The following is a 23545-nucleotide window of genomic DNA, read 5'->3' as shown; positions in this document are numbered from 1 at the left end:
CCCATGTAATTGTCACAGACAGTCAAATCCCACTGATTGAAACCAATTTGGAGATGGGGAAAAGGAAAGGAACCCTGGTTGAATTAATGATAAACTTAAATTACAGAAGACTTTATACCCTTATTGTTTTCAAGTAAAAAAGATGATTAGCAGTGATTTCAGGTAGAGGTCAGGACCTGATTTAACAAATTGACTATACTAACTTTTTTAAAGCCTAATTCAATGGGAAGAGACAGAGAGTTGAATTCCAGTTTCAGCTGTTTCACCAACTTCTGGTTTACCTTAGGCAATAACAACTTAGTCAACTTCTTTCTCTAAGTTGTATTTTCTTCACCTGTTAAGTAAAGAAAAGCTGGACTGGATAATTATTAAAGTTTCTTTTCTAAAAATCCTATTTTCTTAATAAGCAGTATCTACCTAAGTATTAATAAATTTGTGTGCTAAAAATTTTAAAGTACTTTGTCTCTTAAATAAACCACACATTCCATTTTCACATCCTCATATTATTTGCACTATTTATTTGCATTAATTAACCCTTCATAGATTATTTTATATAGTCACTGAATTAAATAGGGAAGAAAGTAACTTCACCTCAGCTGAAATTCAAATTAATAAAATTTACTATAAGATGTTACTTTATATAACCCAGGATTCTAATTTTTATCCCTGAGAAAGCTGCAGCTGTTCTTGAATCACAGTATTTATTATATAATACTAGACCTCCTGATGAAGCCAGTCTTAGAGTGTGTTCTACCCTGTTTTCTGTAACCTTTCTTAGTTGAGTTTACCAGTACTTCCATATTCATTCCTTTGTTTAAGTAAAACGGAATGCTCTCCTCTGTTAAAACATATATACCCCTTGAAGAAGCTTGACTAAGGGTCAAGAGACCTGGGTACTAGTCTTGACATCGTCATTCTTTTTATGACCTTGGACACATCATCCCCTCCCCCCACCATTTCCAGAGATGTTTTCTCTGGATGGGATAAGTGGATTTTAAACTAGATTCCTCAGAAGCCTGGGAATTCCCTGGCACTGACTCAGGGACTTTCAGGGAGGTGAGACTCTAGACCTCCATCCACCACTGGTTCAACCAGAACCAGCTAGGCTTTTTATCTTTTCTTGTATATTAAACTTTTATAAAGTTTTATTTGAAACAAGGGTTTTAATTTCCCCTCTTCAAAAAAACACTTGAAAATCACAGAGATCACCATCTCTTATCATAATCTATGGCCCTGTCATATAAAACCTTATCAGTCATTGAAATTCTTCGCTGAAAGTATGTATAGAAGGGAAAGAGCGAAAAAACACAAAGGCACTGGGTACGAGGAGGAAGATCCTGTAAGAGGGGAAATAGTGTTGGCATGACATGTTGGAGCCTTGAACAACGAACTTCACAATTTTGCATTCTTGCACAGCTCTCAGGCACAAATAAAGTCTCATTGTGGTACTTTTCTGTAGTAAAGCCTCGGAACAGTAAGAAAACACTGTTTTCTTTCCTTTTTTAGGAAAAGAGACACTGCTGGACTTTTGGCTACCTTGAAGTTAGGTAAGTATCTCCTAGGTCATTTTTAGTTCTTCATCTTGCCTCTATCCTCTATTAAATTCTCCAGTTACATTGAGCACACTGGCGCAGACTTCATGTGTGAGTTAAGCGTCATGCTTTTGTTAACATCGGTCACCTTGGTTTCTTTTTTCACGAGAATAGAGAAGTTAGTCATCCCTAGGATTCATCTCCAAATGTGATTTCAGCTCCGTTTCTATTCTAATTTGTTTTAAAAGCATTTCCTCCTTTCCTCTCCTGCTAGTTTTAACGTCCCCTGAATCAAATTCAGATCGTTTACTATTATTTTGAAGCTACCCACCTAGCTCCCCAAGTCTGCGTCATCTCCCCTATCTCCCGATAATCCCTCTCTGTCCCCTTCGTTCATGCTAACCTTCCTCTTACATCCCGTTTCTTTCCCAACTCCATGCTTTCGTACGTGGCGTCTTCCTTTTGCCTGACAGGTCTTCTCACTTCTGCTGCTCCCGTACCTTTCTCCTTATGTCCAAAACACACCAACTCTACCTCTCAGGAACTCTGTTTATTGCAGTAGTTCAATGTTATACCTCAAATACCTGTCAGCAAGGTGTTAAATGTGGCAGAGTGGTCTAGAAACCAAAGCTTTTCAAAAGAGAATAACTTGGCTGGTTGGTATCCTTGTCTCTCAGAAGAGCATGTGGTATGTCGTACATGCTTTCTGATTCCATCATGTTCTTGGTTCTGTAATGTACTCGCTGTGGGAGCTCAGTGAATATTACACTAGCCTATGGATACTCTTCCAGTTCTCAGTCTCCACGTCAGTCTTTTTTCTAATTTTGTTTTTATTGTTTACACTACAGTGATTGTTCCCATTCTTTATTTCCTCACGTGTAAATCATATCTTTCTACCTCAGGTGGTGAATGATTGCTTTAATTAAAATTATAAATCTCTCCAAAGACATGTTTATTCCTCAAAGTTTGAATTAACAGCTTCTTGGAGCTTGGTAATGCTTTTTGTCACTTTAATTACTTTTGGTATGCACCACTGCACATGCGTGCGCACACACGCACGTACCCACAAAAAGAGCTTTCTAAATTCAAAAAAAAGCAGGATTAATGACTTTTTAGAGTAAAAGATCTCAATATCAAATTTTCCTGTTTGTTGCAGCACTCCCGAAAATTTCCCAGTCTTCTTTTGGAAGAATCTCAATTTTGGAATCAAGAATTAAGGAAGTTCACTGGTTTAGAAAAATAAGTAAGAGAAAATTCTGTGGTTGTGGGCAACATTGTGGGGTGGTAGAGTCAACAGATGTGGATTCAAATTCTAGCTCTTTCATTTGTATCTATGGGTATGAAGATAACCTGCTTAATCTCAGGTTAATTATTTATAAAATAATTATATATACTTCAAAGGATTATTAAGGGTTATAAATGAAACATTGTATGTACCTGGGACATAGTAGGTAGTCAGTCAACATTAGTTTTCTTCCTTTTCTATAGAAATGGGTCTGAAAATAAAATGATGAATTATAACTGCAGATCTCCAAGGTTATGCTCCTAAACTTGGTCTAGAATGCCCAGTTTATCTCTGAACATGATTCATCAAAATAAACTACATGCAACAATATGGATGAATCTCACAAACATAATGTTGAGCAAAAGAAGACAAGCATTGAGTGCATATTGTATGATTCCATTTATATATGATAAAAAAATAACAGGCAAAACTAATTTATGATGTTAGAACTCAGGATAGTGGTTACCTTTGAGGCAGGTTGGACTTCAAAGAGGGTTGATGGAGTCACTTCTGGGTTTCTGGTAATGATCAAGATCGTTCTTGATCTGTATTGGTTACATGGATATATATATTCACTTTGTGAAAATTCATCAAGCTGTACAATGAGGAATTTTGTAGAGGCAGTTACTGTAGTGATAACAAGAGCAATTAAGTGGCAATATCACAAAGTGGACTGATTCTACATGGATCTTCTGCTCTACGGAGTTTACTAGAGAAAGGGGAATAAATACAGCAATCTGGCTTTTAAGAAACCTATGCAAATAATGGAAGATAACAAACATATAAAATAAATAAAGGTTTAATGACTTCCATTTTTTGAAAGTTTGGAAAGTTACTTTTCAATACTTCTTTTACCGAATTTTAATTTTGATATTCCAAGGTAAAGATCATGCTGAATGTTGCCTAATGGGGGCCTCCACTGCTCTGTGTAGGATATAAATCTTTACAGCAGTTTTCTTCAATCCTTGATTCCACTGTGCCATGTTCTTCGCTAAATGCTAACTTCTTTTCACCAGTGCCAACTGGTGAGCTCTTTAGTGATCCTCATTTAGATAGATTTATGCTAAGAATTTATTGTATATCTTCCAATATTTCTTAAAATCAGCACTACCTCCATTGGTCATTGGCTTAGAATTGAAGATTGGAAGTAACGGAAGTCTCTAAACTTACCTGAGAAAATTTCTCTAGAAACTAAAGTTAGCTTTTTTTTTTTTTTTTACCCTGATAATGGTACATATTAAACAGTAGATTTTCATAACTATTATTTCACATTAACTTTCAGCTTGGAATTTGGCTGTGCAGTGCAGCCGGGACCCACTGGTGATGAGAGAATTTTTCATGATTTCTTACAAGGTGAGTCTCTTCTAATACATATGTCATGTATGTACCACAACAAGGATATCACCATATTGGCTTTTAATGTAGGAGCTTTTGATATATGTCTAAGCAGGAACGACCGAAAGGGAATTTGATCCCTGTAGGGTTTAATGTGAGAGAGAACATGAAGCAGGCCTCCCCATACCAAAATACCACCTAACAACCACGACAGAGCTTGAAGTTCTACCATAAGAGACTGACTTCTTTGCCTTTGAAGGAATTTTAGTCTCCCAGAGGCCTATATTAAAATATAACTATCTTTTAGAGGGGAATCCTCTAAAAAATTGTCAATTATCAAAAGCTTAGGAATGTTTATGGATGTAAGTCTAGAGGTATCTGGAGACAACAGGGGATAAAAAGGATGCTAAGAAGCCTGGGCCTCCTTTATAATTTTTCCTAGGGCAGGCTTTATGTGTAAGGATTTGTGAGCTTGTTTTGTAATTATAAGCATTTTTAAATAGTTGTTAGCTTCTAAGATAAAAGTTAAATGTCAGAAAGAAAAACAAATACAGTATTCATGAAAGAATGAAAAGAGAAAGGCTGAAGACTGTTGCTCACACATTCAGGAGTATACAGTTTGATATATTGAAATACATTAAATGGTAAGAGTGTTCAAACTGAAAAGAACTATAGAGATAAACTAGCACAGCTCCCTCGTCTTATACACGAGTAACCTGAGACTTAGAAAGATTGGGTGTCTCAGTGCTATTAATTCAGTGATGGTGATGGTTATGATCACTAAACATTTGGGAAGATCAAGAAATAGTGTTTGGAGGTTTAGGTATAATTTTAATTACGTGAAATAAATTACTTTTAGTTTTGACATTTGTGATAGCACTAGTAGAATTCCATGTGAAAATCCCAGGTGGCCTAGATTTTTATTTAAATACAAAGCAGGAAGGGGTTTTTTCCCCTAAAACTAGGGGACAAGTTTTAATGATGAGGTAATGTCTAATGCCTGTTGAGATTTGGCATTATCTCTTTCAGCCATGACAATATATATACTAATTTCAGCTCTATTCAATGCAAAGGGGAAACCTATTGCTGAGGGTAAATCACTTAGAAATTACAACATAAACCACGAAGTAGATCACTAGATGGGAATACAAGGCCAAATGACAGTACTCATCACTGGGAAAGATAGGAAAATTATGAAGAAATGAAGCATTTTATCTCTAGAAAGGTGCTTAAGAAACAATGGGAAGTAATATAAAATTGAAACCATAAATTAATGTTATAGTCTACATCATTTTTAAGGTGAGATTTGCTTTCCCAGCTGAATTTTCTCATTCAGACAGAATATTGCTGATTTTCATTCTGATTGTTTGTGTTCACCTGGCAGAATTCTCACTATTCATTGATGTTCTGGTTATTTCTCATCAGCTGTCCCAGCTTTGTCCTTGTGATAAAGCAATTCTGATTGCACAGAAAACATGTTTACTGATGTCAACTTCAGTCGATCTACAGCAAGCAAGAAAAGCTCCAACATCTCTTGCACAGGTAATGTGTAACCTTCAAATAAAATGCAAGAGTTGAGTGTGCTATTTGGTATGTTTGCCATCCCTGATGCAGTTCCTTTGATTCTCTTTAGAGAATTCTTTTCTCCCTTCCAGCAAGCATCTTGATTTCAAAGGTTTATAACAGCTAATTCCTTCCTAAGGAAAGGTTATCTTTGGCCTGGCCTCTTCTTTCAAAAAGGTTGAATGTCTCTTATAAAATTCCCCTTCCTACCCTGGCTGGTGTGGCTCAGTGGACTGAGTTCCGGCCTGTGAACCAAAGGGTCCCAGTTCGATTCCCAGTCAGGGCACATGCCTGGGTTTCAGGCCAGGTCCTTAGTTGGGGGCGCACAAGAGGCAACCACACGTTGATGTTTCTCTCCCTCTCTTTCTCCCTCCCCTCCATTCTCTCTAAAAATAAATAAATAAAATCTTTTAAAAAATAAAAATGCCCCTTCCCATGGACCACTCTTTCTGAATCTATTTTTAAATATTCTTTATCTTCATCATCTCCCTATGATCATATGTGGTCCATAGGAGCTTTTTTCTTTCCTTCACATATTCTCTAAGGAAGAACTCATCTACTTCCACAGCTTTGATAAGCCATCTGAAATTATTTACGTGGCTTCTTGTTCTTCACTCAATTGCATTTGCCTTCTTTGGCCCACATCTTTATATATTTTATCATTAACTCAATTTTAGTAAGAAGACAAAATTCCTACCTTAGCCTGAATCCCACTCTGAGCTTCTTAAACCTTACCCCTTTGGGGAGATACCAACATCAACATCTCAGTCTCCCGTACACCAGAGTATCAGTTTGCCTTTAGTCCTTTACCTTCCTTTCAAAGTATGGAAATTGTCTCCACTAGCATTTTTTTCTATGATTTTAAGATCTAGATGTCTACTTTTTTCCCTCTTACCTAGGAAAAAGATACCCTTCTCAATTTCTCATATTTGCCAGCTTCTTTTTTTCCCCTCTTAATTGATATAAATCCTTCTTGCTAGTTATTCTCTTCCTTCTCTTAATTTCTTTTTTCATATGATTCTTCAGATCTGGAACAAACTCACAGATCTCTGCTGACACATTTTTCTTCCTTTCTCTTCCGTTGTTGAGTACAACTCAAAAAACATTTGAGTAAAGAAGACAAAGTCCTTATCCCTAAGGGGCAAAGTGTCCTCTTTTTAAAAACCTTTCCATTGTAAAAGATGAGAACACAATATGTGCCCCAGAGCAAAACGAAAAACAACCATTTTGTTTCTTAACAAGTAAGGACAAATGTAATTTTATTTTCAATAGGGTTTTAATGCTTTACTGAAAAATAGTAATAGCATCTTGTTTTTGCATAGCACTTTTAACTTTTTAAAAGTTTTTCTTTTAAGTTGGTAATCCTGACTTTTTAAAATTTTGTATCTCAGTGAAGAGACCAAATTGACATGAGAGAAATTTCAGACTCTTTTAAGTACAGTTCTTAATTATTTTGTTTGTTTCTAACAACTGTTCTCTTTTTCCTGTCCTTTCTCTTGCATACCCTTATGTTTCCTAAGAACTCTAACTTAGTAACCCTTAATATAACTTTCTTTGCCTTTGAAAGGATATCTATTTCGGTAATTGAAGATGCACTTCTGCCTTTTACCATCTAAATTCAGTCCTTATGAATGATGCTCTATATCTCTAATGAGGATTTGTTGAATTCTACTAAATATATCTGTTCCTTGTTCTCTAAATTCTCATAAATTGGAATATTTTTAGATACATAGATGATGAAGGACTACAGATATCCTACATAATCTTATCAATATTGTCTATTGAGTATGAGTTAGGGGGAAGTGAAGGATGCTTTAAAAATATATACGCATATAGTCATTGTAATTTATCAAGGAACCACATCTTTTTTCTAGAACGGGTAGATAAACTACCGCTAACTGGTCAAATCAGGCCTATGGCCTCTTTTTCTATACCCTGAGAGTTAAGAATGGTTTTTACATTTGTAAAAGGTTACAAATTAAAATACAGAAAAATATGTGAAAGAGAGTGTATGTGTCTGGCAAAGCATAAAATATTTACTGTCTGGCCTTTTACAGAAAAATATCCTGATCCCTGTCCTAGAATATTTTTTAGCAGATTTATTGTAGTGTAATTCATATATCTTAAAATTCACCCATTTAAAGTATACAATTGAATGTTTTTTAGAATATTCACAGAATTATGGAACTGTCAACACAATCTAATTTTAGAACTTTTCTCTCAGTCTAAAAATCCCTTTCCAATTAGCAGTGACTTTCCATCCTTTCCACCAGCACTAGGCAACCAGTCATCTACTTTCTGTCTCTATAGATTTGCCTATTTTGTATATTTCATGTAAATTTCACCATACTATTTATAGTCTTTTTAAAATTGGTTCTTTTTATAATGTTTTAATAATGTGTTTTAGGGTCTCCATGTTGTAGCTTGGATCAATACTTCATTTCTTTTAAATGGCTGAATAATATTCCATTGTATGAATATATCACACTTTGACCAATTCATCCATTTGATGGATATTGAGTTTTTTCTAATTTTCAGATATTATGAATAATGCTGCATGTCCAAATTTTGTGTGGATATGTGTTTTCATTTCTCTTGAGTATATACCTAGAAGTGGGATTGTTCAGCCATATGATAACTCTATGTTTAATCAGTGGAGGAACTACCAGACTGTTTTCCAAAGCAGCTACACCATTTTACATTCCCACCAGCAGTGAAGAATGGTTCCACTTTCTCTTCTCTCCTTGCCACCACTTGCTATTATGTCCTTTAGATTATGGACAGCCTAGTGAGTATGAAGTGCCATCTCATTGCAGCCTTGATGTGCATTTCCCTAATGACTTAATGATGTCATTACTAATGACAAAAATGTGTTAAGCATCTTTTCATGTGCTCATTTGTCATTTAGATAGCTTCTTTGTAAAATGTCTTCAGATTTTTTAAAAGATTTAATTTATTTTTAGAAAGATGGTGAGGGAGGGATAAAGAGAGGGAGAGAAACATCGATCAGGGGCCTCTTCTATGCACCCAATGGGCCTGGCCCGCAACCCAGGCACGTGCCCTGACCAAAAATCAAACCAGCACCTTGGTTTATAGGATAACAACCTAACCCACTGAGCCACACCAGCCAGGACATAGAGAGCTTTTAAAAAAGGCTCTAGCACCTGGTAATGGCCCCACCCACTAATACCTTCACCCTTAGGGGTTAGGATTTTAACATATGAATTTGGGAGGGACACAGTCAGACCACAGTAAGATGCTTAAGCAGCATCTCATTAGTTTTAGTATGTTGCATTTTTTAATTCATCTCAAAGTATTTTATAACTTTCATTGTGTTTTTTTTGGACTGTTGTTGATTTAAGAATTTATTGTTTATTCTCTTATTATTCTTTAATCTTAGTCCACTGTAGTCAGAGTACATATTTTGTGGAACTTTAAGATATTTTAAGTTTATTTGAAGTTTGTGTTGTGGTCTAGTATATAGTCTATCCTGAAGAAAGCGCCATATGTGCTTTAGAATATGTATTCTACTTGGGTTGGTGGAAGTCTGTGGATATCTATTAGGTATAAAAATCTATATATCATTTTATACAATTGCTTTTTAAAAGTTAAAAGAAGAAATAATATCTTTATATTGTCTTTTATGGTTATAGAATTACTTTTACCAGTGGCCTTTTATTTATTTATTTATTTATTATTCAGATTACTACCTGGTGTCACTTGCTTTCAGCCTGAAGAACTTCTCTTAGGTTTTTTTCTTTCTTTTTTTATTTATTTTTTGGTAAAAATGCTTCTGCTAACAACAAATTTTGTCTGGGAATTTCTTTATTTTGCTTTCGGTTCTGAAAGCTAGTTTTGCTGGACGTTAGATTCTTTCTTACTGTCCTTTTCTTTCATCACATTGACTGTGTCATCCCGTTGCCTTCTTTATTGAGGCGCTGTTTGCTGAGGCTGTGTCATTGGCCCTTCCTTCTTTGTGTGGTTTCCTTTAGTTGTCTTGAGCATATTTAAAATAGATTCTTTGAAAAAAATAAAATAGATTCTTTGAAATCTGTGTCTGCTAAGTTCAACATCTGCACCTTTTCAAAGTAAATTCCTGTTGCCTGCTGTTTTTTTCCCCGCATGAGTCAACACGCTCCTGTTTCTTTGCATATCTCATCATTTTTTTTGTTGAAAACTGGACATTTTAGATGACGTAGTGGAGCATCTTTGAACACTGATTCCCCCTCTGGGGCTTGTTGTTGTTAATATTTGCTTGTTAATTTGTTTAGTGACTTGGCTGAGGCATTCATTGAAGTCTATTTTCCTCATAGCTGTATCCCTCCTCAGACAGCACAGTGTCTGCCTGCACAGTCACCCCGACCCGTCTTCCCCAAAGGGATAAAAGTGGTTTTTAGCAAGGTTACTTTTTACTATCTCTTTCCCTAATCTCTCAGTTAAGCTTCTAAATGGCCTTCTTCCACTGGTAGCACACCCAGATATTAGTCCTAACTCTGTGTATGTTTGAAAATGCACTTTGGCATAAATTGAAGGGGAAGGGATCTTCTCAACTCTTTCTTCCCCAGGTTCTCCCTGTAAAGTGCGAGCTGGTCTACTGTTTTGCTTGTTGATTCCATGGAGCTATCAGCTGCCTCTTAATTGTCCAACACTTAAGATCTCCATAGTTTTTTTTATAGAGCCCTTAGATTCGAACATTTCCATGCTCCGTTCCAATTAAAGTTAGTCGTTTTAGGGACAGCGGCAAAGCTCACTCTTCTAGTGGCCTGCCTCCCATCCTGGGCAGAAACTCCGTACCTCTTATTTTGTTGCTGGAGGCAGGGACAGTGGCCCATTTCTGTCAGAGTGACAGTTCCAGCTCTGTGAGTGGAGGGCCGGACAGGAGTCATAGTCCCTGGCATTCTTGGCTTACCTCTCCCAGTATGGAAACCCTATCCTATAAGCAAGCTGAGGTGAGGGCAGTGGAGACCTAGGATTCTCAGTATGTTATGCCTGGTATGGTGTGGAGACTGGATAGAGGAACAGAGCTCCACGCCTCTCGGTTGTGCTTGTTTTATAATAGAGCTTCTGCAATACAGACCTGGGGAGGGAGATGAGAAGCACTGGCAGCATGCTCCTTCTGGGAACTCCTAGCCTGGACCCTGAGGGTAGAGGGAGCCCCATCTCCTTGGCCACGCCCACTTAAAGTAGTACTTAACATCACCTGAGTTGGGGGGTTGGCAAGCAGATCATGACTTAACTGCCACAGGTGTTCACTGTTCTTCCTGAGACTTAGTAGATTTCTTGGAATAGGTTTGCTATATGCCCTTAGGCTAATTTCCCAAGACTTCACATGATTGTGTTTTATTATTTTCAGTTTTGGTTGTTTTGTTGGGGAGAAGGTTCATGGAGCTCCTCACAGCACCATTCTGGACGTGCTTCTCTTCTGTCCTTGATTATTAAAAAAAGTGATAATGCTCAGATTTTCTGTTTAATCTTCATTTCCCTGGGACAGTAAGAAAAAGTACAAATAGAGGCTGTTTCTATATAAATTCTAAAATATTCAGTTTAAACTATCATTTTTTAAACTTTTTAATGAAAATGCTATCAAGATTATGTCAATATGGTTAAAGTTTTGTTTGGTTGAGACTAATTTTTTGTTGTTGTTGTTCATTGTTGCCAATAGGTCCAATTTCTGGATCGTGCACTTCAACAGATCTGTGAATGCAAAGGCATCTGGAGTCGCCTGAAAGAAACAGGTATAGTGGGAACTGGGAGCTTGGTAATGCAGTTAGAAAGGGTGTTTGAAACCTGAAAAACTTAGTCTTTTATCACCAGAAATTTATGCCACTGCAGTACTTGATAACCAGTCAAATGATTCTTTTAGAACTATTTTTTCCCACTGTATGTCTGTATTTTGACTCTGTGGCACACTGCTTGGAATAAAAATATTTTTTACTTTGCTTTTTATGGAAATAAAGTATTAAATATATATGACACTGTTGCTCTTAGGTCACTAGAGTAAATGTCTAATTTAATTACCTTTTAATGCTGACTAAATATAGGCTAAGTAGTCTTCCAAACCACAATCACGGTATCAGATACTGCTAACATTTTTATGAAATAATCAAAATGGTAGTAAACATTTTGAAATTATGTAATAACTTACTCCTGTTTTTTCATTAAGGATGGTATTGACTTTTAGGTTTAGATAAACTTTTTAATATTGTGTCCACCTGTTTCTGATTTAGCTAAAAAATCTTAAAATAACATGTAATGAATTGAATTGCATGCCTTCTCATGTTCTATAATCATGTTTTTCTCTTTTTAAGTATTAATATTTTGAATTACAATAGATGTCCTAAAATTAAGCAACCATTGCATTTCTTGAACAAATTTTATTTAGTTGTATTGTGTTTTTTTAAATGTTGATGAATTTAGTTTCCTAATAATCCTAAGTTGTTGGTTTGTCATTTTTGTTTTTTAATAGTTTCTTTTTTACTGTATATTTTTGATTACCATTTATTCCCCATATACCCTCTTCCACCTCCACCTCCACCACCCCCCGTTGTACCACAGCTACCACACTGTTTTCTGTGTCCATGAGATTTTTTCTTTTTTGCTCAATCCCTCCACCCCCTCAACCCCCATTCAGAGCTGTCAGCTTGTTCTCTATCTATGATTCTGTCTCTATTTTGCCTGTTAGTTCGGTTTGTTCCTTAGATTCCACATATGAGTGAAATCAGGTGGTGTTTGTTTTTCTCTGACTGGCTTATTTCACTTAGCATAATGTTCTCCAGGTCCATTTATGTTATTGCGAAGGGTAAGACTTTCTTCTTTTTTTATGGCTGAGTAGAATTCCATTGTGTAAATATCCCATAGCTGTTTTGTCTACTTATCTACTGATGGGCACTTGGGCTGCTTCCATATCTTGGCTATTGTAAATAATGCTGCAGTGAACATAGGGGTGCATATATTTTTTCAGGTTAGTGTGTTGGGTTTCTTTGGATGAATTCACAGAAGTGGGATCTCTGGGTCATAAAGCAATTCCTTTTTTAGTTTTTTGAGGAAACTCCATACTGCTTTCCACAGCAGCAGCACCAGTCTGCATTCCCACCAACAGTGCACGAGGGTTCCCTTTCCTCCACATGCTTGCCAACATTTGTTGTTTGTTAATTTATTAATGGTAGCCATTCTGACAGGTATGAGCTGATATCTCATTGTGGTTTTAACTTGCATCTCTCTAATAATTAGTGACACTGAGCATTTTTTCATATTTCGGTCATCTTTATGTCCTCTTTGGAGAAATGTCTGTTCAGGTCCTTTGCCCATTTTTTAACTGGATCGTTTGTCTTCCTGGTGTTGAGTTGTATAAGTTCTTTATATATTTTGGAGATTAACCCCTTATCAGTAGCCTTATTTACAATAGCCAAGATCTGGAAACAGCCCAAGTGCCCATCAGTAGATGAGTGGATATAAAAGCTGTGGTGCATTTACACAATAGAATACTATGCAGCAATAAAAAAGAAGGAAGTCTTTCCTTCTGCCACAGCATGGATAGACCTGGAGAGCATTATGTTAAGTGAAATAAGCCAGTCAGAGAAAGAAAAATGCCATGTGATCTCACTTATACGTGCAATCTAATGAACAAAATAGAAACAGAGGCATGAATACATGCAACAGACTGACGGATCTCAGGGGGAAGGGGAGAGTGGGGGCTGGATGAATGAAGGTGAAGGATCAGCCAAATAACATGTATGCATGACCCATAGACACAGACAACAGTGCAGTGATGGCCACAGGGAATGGGGAGCGGGGTTGGGTGGAGGCAGGCAGAGGCAGGCGGGAAATGGGGACATTGTAATAGTGTCAACAGTAAAAAAAAAAAAAAATGTAAGTAACTTGTCATTTCCTTTCTCCCAGCCTCTGTTAACCTCCAATGTACTTTTTTGGCTCTATGATTTTGCCTGTTGTAGATATTTCAGTCAAGTGGAACCACAGAATATTAGTCCTTTGTGACTGGCTTATCTCACTTAGCATAATGTTCTCAAGGTTACCCATGTTGTAATGTATCAGTGCTTCATTCCTTTTCACGGCTGAATAGTATTTCATTGTATATATACCACATTTTGTTTATTAGTTCGTCTGTTGATAGACACTTGGGTTGCTTCTACCTTTTTGCTATTATGAATAATGCTGCTTTGAACATTGGCGTACAAGTGTCTACTTGAGTCCCTGCTTTCAATTTTTTGCGTCTATAGGAATAGAATTACTGGGTCATATGATAATTCTACGTTTAACTTATTGCAGAAATGTGCGCTGTTTTCCACAGCAGCTGTGCCATTTTACATTCCCACAGCACGGAATGAGAGTTGTAATTTGTCCATCTCCTTGCCACCACTTGCTATTAATGGCTTTTGGATTATAGCCATCCTAGTGAGAATAAAGTGCTATTTCATTGTGGTTTCATTTGCGTTTTCCTAATGACTGATGATGTTGAGTATGTTTTCGTGTGTTTATTGGTCATTTATGTATCTTCTTTGGAGAAATGTCTATTCAGACCTTTTCCCCAATTTTTAACTGGGTTATTTCATTTTATTATTAAGTCATAAGAGTCCTTATTATATTCTAAGTACAGGATTTCGGATTGGATATAGGACTTGAATATATTTTCTCCTATTCTTTGGGTTGTCTTTTTCCCTTTCTTGATAGCATCCTTCTTAGCACAATTTTTAAATTCTGATGAAGTACAATTTCTCTGTTTTTCTCTTGTTGCTCATGGTTTCGGTGTCATACCTGAAATCAACTGCCAGATCTAAAGTCATGAGTGTTTACTCCTGTGTTTTATTCTAAAGAGTCTTATAGTTTTTGCTCTTACATTTAAGTTTTTGATCCATTTTGAGTTAATTTTGTATGAGGGTAAGGGTCCAACTTCATTTTTTTCCATGTTGCTATCCAGCTGTCCCATAACTATTTCAAAATATAAAATAAAACTATTCTTTCCCTGTCAGATGGGTTTTTGCCTCCTTGAGGAAAATGAGTTAACCATAGATAGGCATACAGTTTTACTTCCAGATCACCAATTCTAGTTCATGAATATATACATCTGTCCTTTGGCCAGTGCCACACTATCTTGATTATAACTGCTTTGTATTAAGTTTTGAAATTGGGAAGTGGTACGCCTCCAAATTTGTTCTTCCTTTTCAATATTGTTTTGGTTATTCTGGAACTCTTGAATTTCCGTGTGAATTTTAGGACCAGCCTGTCAATTTCTCAAAAAATGAAAAAAGCCAAGTAGAGAGCTGGTAGGAATTGTGTTGTATCTGTAGATTACTTGGGATAGTGATGCCATTTTAGCAGTGTTAAGTCTCCTGATCCATAAGTAATTTACATCTTTTTAAAATTCTTCCCATGTACAAGTCTTGCACTTATTTTATTTAATTCCTAAGTATTTTATTCTTTTTGATGCTATTATAAATGGAATTGTTTTCTCAATCTTGTTTTCAGTTTGTTTATTGCTACAGTATAGGAATAGAATTGATTTTTGTATTCTGATCTTGTTAGACTTGTTCATTAATTCTAATGGTATTCTACTGGACTCCTTAGGGATCTATGTACAAGATCACATTGTGTATGAATAGAAATGGTTTCACTAGTTCTTTTGCAGTGTTTATGTCTTTTGTTTCTTGCCTAATTTCCTTAGCTAGAATTTCTAGAACAATGGTGAATAGCAGTGGTGAAAGTAGGCATACTTGTTTTGTTCTTAATCTTAAAAGGAAAGAATCTGGTATTTCACCATTAAGTACGTTGTTAGCTGTGTGTTTTTCAGATGCCCTTTATCAGGTTGAGTAAATTCCCTTCTGTTCCTGGTTTGTTAATTGTTTTCATGAGGAAAAGATGCTGGATTTTTTCGAATACTTTCTGACTCTTGAGATCATCATTTAGTGTCTGCGTCTTCTTTTATTGATATGATGTATTACATTAATTGATTTTCACTTGTTAAAGTGAAGCACAATAATATATCTATGTACTAGCAATGAAGTTCGAGAACAGGCAATACCAATCAGTAGTGCTAAAAGTCAAAATACTTGTTAATTTTGCTAAGGTAGTATTGACTGGAAAGAAACACAAGTTTGGGAAGTATTCTGTATCGTCGTCTGGGTAGTGGTTATATGGATTTAAACATATATAAAATTTTATCAGGCTGCTTAAGATTAACACACCTCATTCAGTTTATTGTATGTGTGCTGTGCCTCAACACATTTTTAAAAGTTCAGTCTAACAGGGTGAGTGAAAACCATCTTACATAGTATGCTATAAGCCACCTGATACAAAATCCTGTCAATGGGGCACCCAAGAAATATTGTCGGCTGACTAAACAGAACAATTTGGAGACTCCTTTGCTTAAAATAAAACTACAGTTAGTTTATACAATCTTGTATCGTCTGGTTAATTAAGTCATTAAAGTGAGACAGGTAAACAGTGGATTTGAATTAGACAACAGCAGGAGTTTTTCAGACTGTTTAAGAACATCACAGCAATGATTTTAGGAAATAAAGGCAATGCTAATGATTGCAATACAGGGAGCTTAAAGTATTGATGAGTTTATAGGTTTAAAAATATAAAAAGGAATGTTTCCACACAAGTTGGAATAACCTTCAAATTGTAAGTAAAATTAATTTTCCTCACCAAGAAAATCTCCCCCCGAAGAAAGATTAGAATAGGAGAGAATAATGAAATGCATTTTTGCCTCTTTTGTAGGGGACTTCTCCAATGATCCATGCGAGACATTGCTTCTGCTGTATGAAGTTGAAGTTAGAGCCAAAAAGAATGATCCATCACTGGAGGTCTTCCTGGACCCAATATGGGAAACGCCTCATATTGAAAGCAAAATAATTGAAACAATTGCATGTAAGAGCTATATTTATGGTTTTGGAAGGCTAATATCCCTTTAAATTGCACTACTTTTTAATTTCTTCTCTGTTATCACTACATTTCCTCAGCACTCAGTTTTTCCTTCTCTAATGGCATTCTTTAACCATTTTGTATTATAATCATTTGTGCGTTTATTTTTTTATGTAAGATTATAAGCTCCTTAGGGTCATGAAAATTACTTATATTTGTTGTACAATACTATAAACTCTGACTAAGTGCATTGTTCACAATAGGTGCTCGTATTTATTCTATTTGTGGAATTGAGTTCTATCACTGCACAATAGGGGGAGCTCAAGCTTAGTTTTACTCAGCTAGCTAGAAATGATAAATGACTGCTTTATTAATCAAAGGTGTTGGGATCATAGCAATTTATTAAAGTATACAGAGAGATATTGGTAATACTTTTAACACAATTGCCACTTCCAAATTTGTGATTGGGCTGTAAGTGGTATTTGGGGGCTCAAAGCCTCTATAGAGATAATACTGCAAGAAATGGCCTCATTATCTTCTCCTTTTAATCTCTCACCCTCCTCGGGAGCCTGTGTGTGGTTAATAAAACTCCAAATGAACAAGAGTCACATTTGCACTTCCTTGTCTTGTGAAGACAGAATTCCTAGGGACATGAGGCAGATAATGTACGCTTTATGGACACGTGATGGTGGCCACTGCTCGTTGTATGAAGAAACTCCAATTCTAGAGGCCTGGTAAACGAATCTGGAGGTTTTAGGATCTGTCATCTTGGCCACTCACTCTCATGTCAAGTGTTTCCTGTTCTCAGTATCAGACAGAAAACAGTAGATTGTAGCATAAAACCATTTTTGATTAGTGCCCTTTTACTGATCTGCTCTCTGTTTCTGTCTGTGTGTCTCCTTGACTCAGGTTCATAAGATTACTGCTTCATCTGTATTCTTATGTGCAGGGTCAGAGAGACAATAGATTTCCTGTTGGTTTTTGCTGAATGAAAGACATAACCTGGTGATCCTACTATGTTACTCTGCCCAGAAAGTAGAAGCTACTTCTGAAAGCCGCCATGGATTCGTAATTTTATAAAGAGAGTGTGTGTGTGTGTTTGTGTGTGTGTGTGTGTGTGTGTGTGTGTGTGTGTGTACGTGTCCTCGTATGTTTTCATTAATCTCTTTCTCTGTTAGTGAAAGAAAATTGTAGCCTGGGATGGATGGGATTATAGTATTCACCACCTTTTTTCTTCCCTTCCTGTAGCACTTGTAATGGAAACGCCTGCATACCATCCTTTCATTGCTCTCAAGGCCTTGAAAAAGATTTTACTGATCTACAAAACAAGGGAAACGATGAATGTTGAGAAATACAGGTTAGTCATTGGAATTCAGCCCTGCGCCCAGGCTCTCTGCTAGCCAGGCGGGTAGCTGCCAATGCCTCACGCCATCACTCATACTCCACTAGCCCAGTTTAAAAATGATCAGGGTGCACCTGGAACTCCTGAACTAAAACACCTTCACAAAAGTTCCATATTCATGGTTGTGTTATAGACCAAGAATTAATTAGCTAAGTCAAGGAGTCTGGTTTTCTCAAAGGAGAAAAAGAGACAGAAAGTTGCTTCTTTGTGTGAGTACATATATACTAAAATTACTAGGTACCTTTCTTTCTTCGTTTCATTACTAAATATGCCAAATGCAGACAGAGATTAATATAATAAACAACAATGTGTTCCCTAGCAAAGTTTAACACATGTTAATATTTTACAATACTTGCCGCAGATTTTTTTTAAAGCACTTTTCTTTAAGGGCCAATAAGTGGCTATACATAATATGACATGTTATTTATTAGAGATTTTATGTTGTCTATGCCTAAGCATGGGGAAGAAAATAGATGTTATGTGATTTTTCTCTGGAAAATATCATTAAAAGTCTTCCTTTTCTGATATTTGAGAGAGAGTTCTCCTGGAATTATTTCCAATTTGAATCCCAAATCCCTTGCCTGTTTGAAAATGTAATGAGATATTTTAAAGTGCTTGTAGATTAAACCAGCTCATAAAATATAGTAAACAGCCACAACTCCTTAGTGTAGTAAACTAAAAAAAAAAAAAAAAAAAAGAATGACAACCTTAATAAAAGTAAGGATTGGTCAGCCCCTTTTATAGCTTCAAAAATCTGTCTTCCGAGATTGAAGGCCAGATGAAATTGGGTGAAGAACAGACATGTTTTGAAGACCTTAGTCTGGGATGAGATCCAGATTTTACTTATTTTAGCCATGAAACCAATGATTTCTTTTCTTACGGGATGAATTTTCTCTTTTTGATTTCAGCAACTACATGCGCACCTTTGTTAACATCCTGATTTCAGAAGGAGTGCCAAGGGAAGACCTCTGTACCCTGGATGAAATGTGGGACCACTTTCATGACACTTTGAAATTTATTAGCGAGATTGTAAGTCAAGTAGTGATATCAAACTTTCCGTTAATTTTAAGGATCAGAACTGTATTGTGTATTAAAAATTACATAGAATAGTGCTTTCTGATCTGAGTTTTAGGGTAAATAAGTTTGTATTATAATATAATTACACGCCACAAAATTTTCCTGGGTTTATGAAATGTAAATAGTTAATAGTTGAAAGTTTCTAATACATATAAGTATATTATGGATTAGGTTAAAGTGGAAATGCCACCTGACATTTTGGGTTATTTTGTATTTTTAAAACCAGGTAGAATTGTTACTCTTAACAAGATGATGAAATTCTCTCTATTCCTTTTTTTCTGAGGGCTTCTATCATGAATGAATGTTGAATTTTGTCACAAACTTCTTCTATATCAGTTGCTATGAGCATGTGGTTTTTCTTCTTTAACCAGTTGATAAGCTGGGTTACATTGACTGATTTTAAATATCGAACCAGCCTTGCATCCTTGGAATAAATCCCACATGGTCATAGCATGTAATTTTTATATATTGCTAGATTCTATTTGCCAGTATTTTTGTTAAAGACTTTTCATCTACATTCATGAGGGATATTGGGTGGGATCTAGTCAAGATGGTGACATACATAGGCAGACATGGCTCACCTCTTCACACAACCACATCAGAATTACAATTAAAATATAGAACAACCATCACTCAGAACCATCAGAAATCAAGTTGAATGGAAGTCTGACAACTACAGAATTAAAGAAACCACATCCATCGAGATGGGTAGGAGGGGCACAGGCATGGAACGGGCTGGCCCCTCACCCACGTGTGGTGGATAAAAATCGGGAGGGAGATCTCAGGAGCAAGGAGTCCCAGGTCCACACCAGTCCCCCAGCCCAGGGTTCCAGTGCCAGGAAGATAAGTCCCCAAAGTGGCTGCAAAAACCAGCAGTGATCGAGTCAGTGGAAGAAACTTCTGGAGCACAAGCAGTTCCTCTTAAATAACCCACACACAGACTGACTTACTCAGAGTCACTCCCTCTGAGCTCCAGCATCCAGGTGGCAGCTGGAAAGGAACCAGTGGTATACAGGGAGGAACTGAAGTGTGTGGCATCAGGGTGAGCAGAGGACATTGTCTCTTTTCTAAACCCACGCCCCACAGAGCTGGCAGGCGGGTGCCATATCTGAGACTCTATCAACCTGGCTAACACTGTTTGACCTGCTTTGGAGATCCCCAGAGACTCCACCCCACCCAACTTATGGGCCCATCCAAGTTGCTTTTCCATATGAACGGCTGGTCTTGGTTCATGCTTCACGACCTCCTAAATCCTCTTAAACAAACAACTGCTGGCCTCAGTGAGCCCCTGGCCCAGGGCTAGCAGCAGGCAGCTTCGAGTCACAGCTTGGCTTCACCTGGGAATCTCCAAGCATAGCAAGCTGCCGTGGGCAAAACACGGATGGGAGCTGACCTTCTCTTATACCACCTGGGAAACCAGGACCAGCACACCCAGTGGACAGCTACAGAGCACAGCAGAGCACCAGCACCCTGCCCCTGCACAGCTGACCATCCATGGAGGGTGGAGGTTGGTGGTCAGCAGTCACAGCCAGTCCTTGCAGCTAATTGGCCTGGGGAGATTCCTCCCATGAATCTGACAACAGCAACCAAGGCTCAGCTACAAGAGGTGTACTCAGCCCACATGAAGTCTGATAAGGGAAGCTGTACCACTGGACCCTACAGGACACCTACTACATTAGGACACACTACCAAGACACAGAGTAAAAAAAAAAAAAAAGCGACAGGGAGGCTACCAAATTGAGGAGGCAAACAAACATGGCCCAAATGAAAGAACAGAACAAAACTTCAGAAAAAGAACTAAATGAAATGGAGATAGTAGACCTATCAGATGCAGAGTTCAAAACACTGGTGATCAGGATGCTCAGAGGAATAATTTAAGTATGGCCACAAAATAAAAAGAAGTGAAGGTTATACGAAATGAAATAAAGAAAAGCATGTGTACAGGGAACCAACAATGATGGGAAGGAGGAGAGGCTTAGGAACCTCTGGGACAACTATAAGTGTACAAACATCCAAATCATAGGGGTGCCAGAAGGAGAGGAAGAGCAAGACATTGAAAACTTACTTGAAAAAATAATGGAGGAAAACTTCCCTAATTTGGCAACAGAAATAGACATACAAGTCCAGGAAGTACAGAGTCCCAAACAAGTTGGACCCAAAGAGGACCACACCAAGACACATCATAATTAACATGCCAAAGGCAAAAGATAAGAGAGAATCTTAAAAGCAGCAAGAGAAAAGAAGAGAGTTACCTACAAAGGGGTGCCTGTAAGACTCTCAGCTGATTTCTCAAAAGAAATTTTCCAGGCAGGAAGGGACTGGCAAGTATTCAAAGTGATGAAAAGCAAGGACCTACAACCAAGATCTACTCTGTCTCTGCTGGAAGGAGGGTTACATCCCCCAGGATATGAGAGACGCCAACATTATCACCATGTACAAGAACAAAGGAGACCGCAGCGACTGCAACAACTACCGGGGCATCTCTCTCCTCAGCGTCGTCGGCAAAGTATTCGCCCGGGTCGCTCTTGCCCGCCTGCAGACCCTTGCTTCCCGCGTCTACCCAGAGTCCCGGTGTGGCTTCAGAGCTGGCCGATCAACAGTGGACATGATCTTCTCCCTACGCCAGCTGCAGGAGAAGTGTCACGAGCAGCATAAACCACTCTACCTCGCCTTTATCGACCTGACGAAGGCGTTTGATCTGGTCAGTCGAAGCGGACTCTTCAGCTTGCTACGGAAGATTGGCTGTCCACCACATCTGCTTGCTGTGGTCATGTCCTTTCACGACAACATGCACAGCACGGTGTCCTACAACGGCGCAACCTCTGAGGGCTTCCCAGTCAGCAGCGGAGTAAAGCAGGGCTGCGTCCTCGCGCCTACGCTGTTCGGAATCTTCTTCTCCATGCTCCTCCAATACGCCTTTAAGGACTGCAGCGAGGGTGTCTTCATTCACACCAGATCCGATGGCAAGCTCTACAACCTGGCCCGTCTACGAGCCAAGACCAAAGTCAAAGAGGTGCTCATCCGTGAGATGCTCTTCGCCGACGACGCAGCCTTGACATCACACTCCGAAGAGGGACTCCAGCAGTTAGTCACTTGCCTTTCCCACGCATGCAAGGAGTTCAGACTAGCCATCAGCCTGACGAAGACGAATGTTATGGCTCAAGGCACGGGGACTCCCCCATGCATCACCATCGATGGATACACCCTGGAGGTTGTAAACGATTTCACTTACCTCGGGTCCACCATCTCGAGCTCTCTGTCAGTCGACTTGGAGGTCAATTGGAGAATCGCCAGGGCAGCCACAGTTATGGCCAAACTGAACCGGCGAGCGTGGAACAATTCCAGCCTCACTGAGAAAACCAGACTGCGCATCTACCAAGCCTGCGTACTCAGCGCTCTCCTCTATGGCAGCGAGACGTGGACCACCTACACAAGGCACGAAAGGAAACTCAACAGCTTCCACATGAGGTGCCTGCGACGCGTCCTGCATGTCGCCTGGCAGGATAAGGTCCCCAACACCGAGGTGCTGAAGCGAGCCAACATGAGCAGTTTGCATGCAGTTCTTAGTGAGAGACGCCTCAGGTGGCTCGGCCATGTCAAAAGAATGGATGCAGGCCGTATCCCCAAAGACCTCCTCTACGGCGAGCTAGCAGAAGGCCAGAGGATGACAGGGCGCCCAAAACTGCGGTTTAAAGACATCTGCAAAAAGGATATGACACAATGCTCCATCAATCTCAACACATGGGAAGTTCAAGCAGACGACCGCCTAGCCTGGAGGCTCGCGGTCAGGCAAGGTACGTCACGTGCAGAGGCTGCGTGCAACGAGGAGGCGGTCCAGAAAAGATCGAGGCGGAAGCAGCGTCAACAGCAGCAACAACAGCCATCTGCCTTCACCTGTAACAAGTGCGGCAGGGATTGTCACTCCCGAGTCGGACTGCACAGCCATTCTCGGCGGTGCAGATAGACTCTCAAGAAGCTACGCCATCGTCTCTCGAGACGGACGGCTGCCGACGACGACAACCAAGATTACTCTACCCAGCAAAGCTATCATTTAGAATAGAAGGGCAGATAAAGTGCTTCCCAGACAACGTGAAGCTAAAGGAGTTCATCATCACCAAGCCATTATTATGTGAAATGTCAAAGGGACTTACTTAAGAAAAAGAAGATCAACAATATGAACATTAAAATGACAACAAACTCACAACTATCAACAACTGAATCTAAAAAATAGAAACAAAATCCAACTAAACAAACCAGAATAGGAAGAGGATCATAGATATCAAGATCATTTGGAGGGTTATCAGCTGGGAGGGGGAAGGGGGAGAAATGGGGAAATGGTGCAGGGATTAAGAAGCATAATTGGTTGATCTGTAGTTTATAATACAAAACCCCTTACATTCCAGCCCAACATTTCACAAATTACATTATACAAGATGTTAGTAAAAATCTACATGCCCTGCATTAAACAAA

General features: G+C 38.4%; 1 protein-coding gene across 1 annotated transcript in view; it reads left to right on the top strand.

The window, feature by feature from the left end:
- Window positions 1-23545, top strand: part of TEX11 (testis expressed 11) — a 118589-nt gene that overhangs the window by 91127 nt on the left and 3917 nt on the right. Inside the window, exons 21-27 of the mRNA XM_090264013.1 lie at window positions 1507-1547; window positions 4100-4170; window positions 5578-5694; window positions 11378-11450; window positions 16453-16602; window positions 17845-17953; window positions 18907-19027. Of these exons, the coding sequence (XP_090120139.1) occupies window positions 1507-1547; window positions 4100-4170; window positions 5578-5694; window positions 11378-11450; window positions 16453-16602; window positions 17845-17953; window positions 18907-19027 (682 nt within the window). The remainder of the gene's footprint in view (window positions 1-1506; window positions 1548-4099; window positions 4171-5577; window positions 5695-11377; window positions 11451-16452; window positions 16603-17844; window positions 17954-18906; window positions 19028-23545) is intronic.

The sequence above is a fragment of the Furipterus horrens genome, unplaced genomic scaffold (genome assembly GCF_987537825.1).
Source record: "Furipterus horrens unplaced genomic scaffold, mFurHor1.1.pri manual_scaffold_17, whole genome shotgun sequence".
NCBI classification, from domain to species: Eukaryota; Metazoa; Chordata; class Mammalia; order Chiroptera; family Furipteridae; genus Furipterus; species Furipterus horrens.
The sequence above is the reverse complement of the archived record's forward strand: the minus strand, read 5'-3'. Positions and strand labels throughout refer to the sequence as shown.